At 18.0% G+C, this 2,569-nt stretch overlaps 1 protein-coding gene across 1 annotated transcript; it reads right to left on the reverse strand.

The window, feature by feature from the left end:
• Nucleotides 1-348: 348 nt before the first annotated feature.
• On the reverse strand, nt 349-2,031 carry PRSY57_0519000 (hypothetical protein; the record flags this gene model as incomplete). Its single annotated transcript, XM_020114556.1, has 1 exon — nt 349-2,031. One exon carries the CDS (start codon nt 2,029-2,031, stop codon nt 349-351), a length of 1,683 nt encoding a protein of 560 aa, XP_019970733.1.
• Nucleotides 2,032-2,569: the final 538 nt, after the last annotated feature.

Consider the following 2,569-nt stretch of genomic DNA (forward strand, 5'->3'; position numbering starts at 1 on the left):
TGAATAATTATATGTTCTCTTTTTTATATATTAGAAATATAAAAGTTGATTTAATTTTTTTTTTTTTTTTTAGAAGACAAAAAAAAATAAAGTAAAACAAAAAATAAAACAAAAAAAATAAAACAAAAAATTGAAACGTGAATAAAGAAGACGAATTTTTAAATAAACATATTTGGAAATAACTTTTCCTAGATTTATAAAAAAAATAAGCAAAAATAAAATAACAATGGCTACACATATATATATATATATATATATATATATATATGTATATATGTATTTATTTATTCATTTATTTATATTTATTTTTTGTATTTTATACACTTGTAATCTTGCTACCGCTTCATTTCATATATATTGAAACTCCTCTTGATCATTCGGATCAGGGTATATTTCATCTGTAGCAATTTTAAAATTATGATTATCATAAGTATTATGTTCTTTTTGGTGTAATTGAATTTTAGATTTTAGAGAAGAGTTCAATAAAAATGTTTCTAGATTTATTAACTTATGTCGTATGGATTGTACAATATAATTGAATACAACATTTGTGTAGGAAAATGTTTGTTTGATCATAAATAATTTTAATGGTAATGTGGTATGATATATATTACACCAGACATTATATAATAAGGGATTCCAGATAATTTTACTACTTAATAAATAAAGAAAAGACTGATAAAAACTATCTTTTAAAAAATAAGATATTGATAAAAGAGAAAACATAGTACATGATTTAATTATATATTCCTGATCTAATAATTTATTTACAATAAGTGTTATTAAATTACAATTTTGATATATATGATCAAAAGTAATATGGAATTTTTTAAAATAGATATTTTTTAATATTTCTTGATTATTTCTTTTTATATTATTCAAAGCATTTATAGAAATTAAAAAATTTTTATCTTCGACTTTTTTGGGTTTTAACATAACAGTTCCAATAGGTACGTCCATGTAAACAAAACAATTTAAAGGGTTTTTTTTTTCATTAATAAAAAAAGTCCATTCAATATTTGGATTTCCTTTTAATTCTTCATTCTTTTTTTCGTTTCTCATTTTTATAATTTCTTGAGTTAATTTGATAAGTTGTTGATTGATATATTTTTCTACTTTAAGTGAATCAGACATGTGTTGATTATTTTTTTTCAAATCATCTTTTAAGTTTTTTATTTTATCATATAAGGTATGTGCTTTATAATTTCCAACATTATTATTATTTAGTGTATCGTTATGATGTTGTTCATTATGATTATTATTATGATAATTATTATGATTATTATTATGATAATTATTATGATTATTATTATGATTATTATTATGATTATTATTACGATAATTATTATGATTATTATGATAATTATTATGATTATTATTATTATTATTATTATTATTTTTGTTTTTTGTTATTTGTTTTTCCATATTATTGTTTTTATTTTCTTTTCTAACATGCTGAGAATAATCATAAGACACATTATCATATAAGTAGTTTTTCATATGAATTAACGTACCCAACAAAACACACTTATCCATATGTGTTAAGAATATATTTATAAAATTTTCTTTTTTCCTATAAGGAAGTATTAAATTGTTTATAAGCGACTTCTTTTCTATAATATCATTATTAGTATAATTATATTTATGTTTACATTTGTTGTTATAATATTCAAACATTTCATTATTAATTGGAAGAATTTCCATAATTTTTTTTTCCCAAATATATTTGTTTTTGTTATCATTATCATTGAAACTATTATTTTCACCTTCATTATCTTTTTTATTGTCTTTATTTTTTTTTATTTTTTTTTTATTTAAAAAGAATAATCTACGTTCAACCGAGTATTTTACTCTCCCCCCACCATTTTTATTTATACTAAATGTATTACTTTTCCCATAATTAATATTAGATATTTTCGTTTTCTTATATTGTATTAATCCTTTAACTATACGAATGTTGTAAAAGGATATACAAACACAAATGAAAAAAACAAACACAACAGAAAGGTTATTCAGGGGAAAAATATACATAGGAAGAAAATTTTATACAAGAAAGCATATATATTATAACGTATATGTGTTAATATATACATATATATAAATATATATATATATATATATATATTTATATTTATTTATTTATTTATTTATTATATAGTTGTACTTTCTTTTTTTATAATTTACTTTAAAAAAAAAAAAAAAAAAAGCACACACACATATGTGTATATATATACATAATTTATGTATATATCATATTGATCTCCTCCTTTTATATGTTTCTTCACATACGTATAAAAATGAACTTTTTCAATTTTGCCATAAGAAAAAAAAAAAAAAAAAAAAAATTTTAAAGATAAGTAACATCAATCATTATATATTTATTATATTTCTGGATTTATCATTATGATAAAATAAAAAAATGATACTTTTAAAAAGGACCACAATATTTACTAAATTACGTTATTATAAAATATATTTATTTTTCTTTTAATATTAAAAAACGAAAGATATAAAAAATTTGTTTTTTTTTTTTTTTTTTTTTTTTTTTTTTTTATTTTTTAATTTTTTT

This window comes from Plasmodium reichenowi, chromosome 5 (genome assembly GCF_001601855.1).
Source record: "Plasmodium reichenowi strain SY57 chromosome 5, whole genome shotgun sequence".
Classification (NCBI taxonomy): Eukaryota; Apicomplexa; class Aconoidasida; order Haemosporida; family Plasmodiidae; genus Plasmodium; species Plasmodium reichenowi.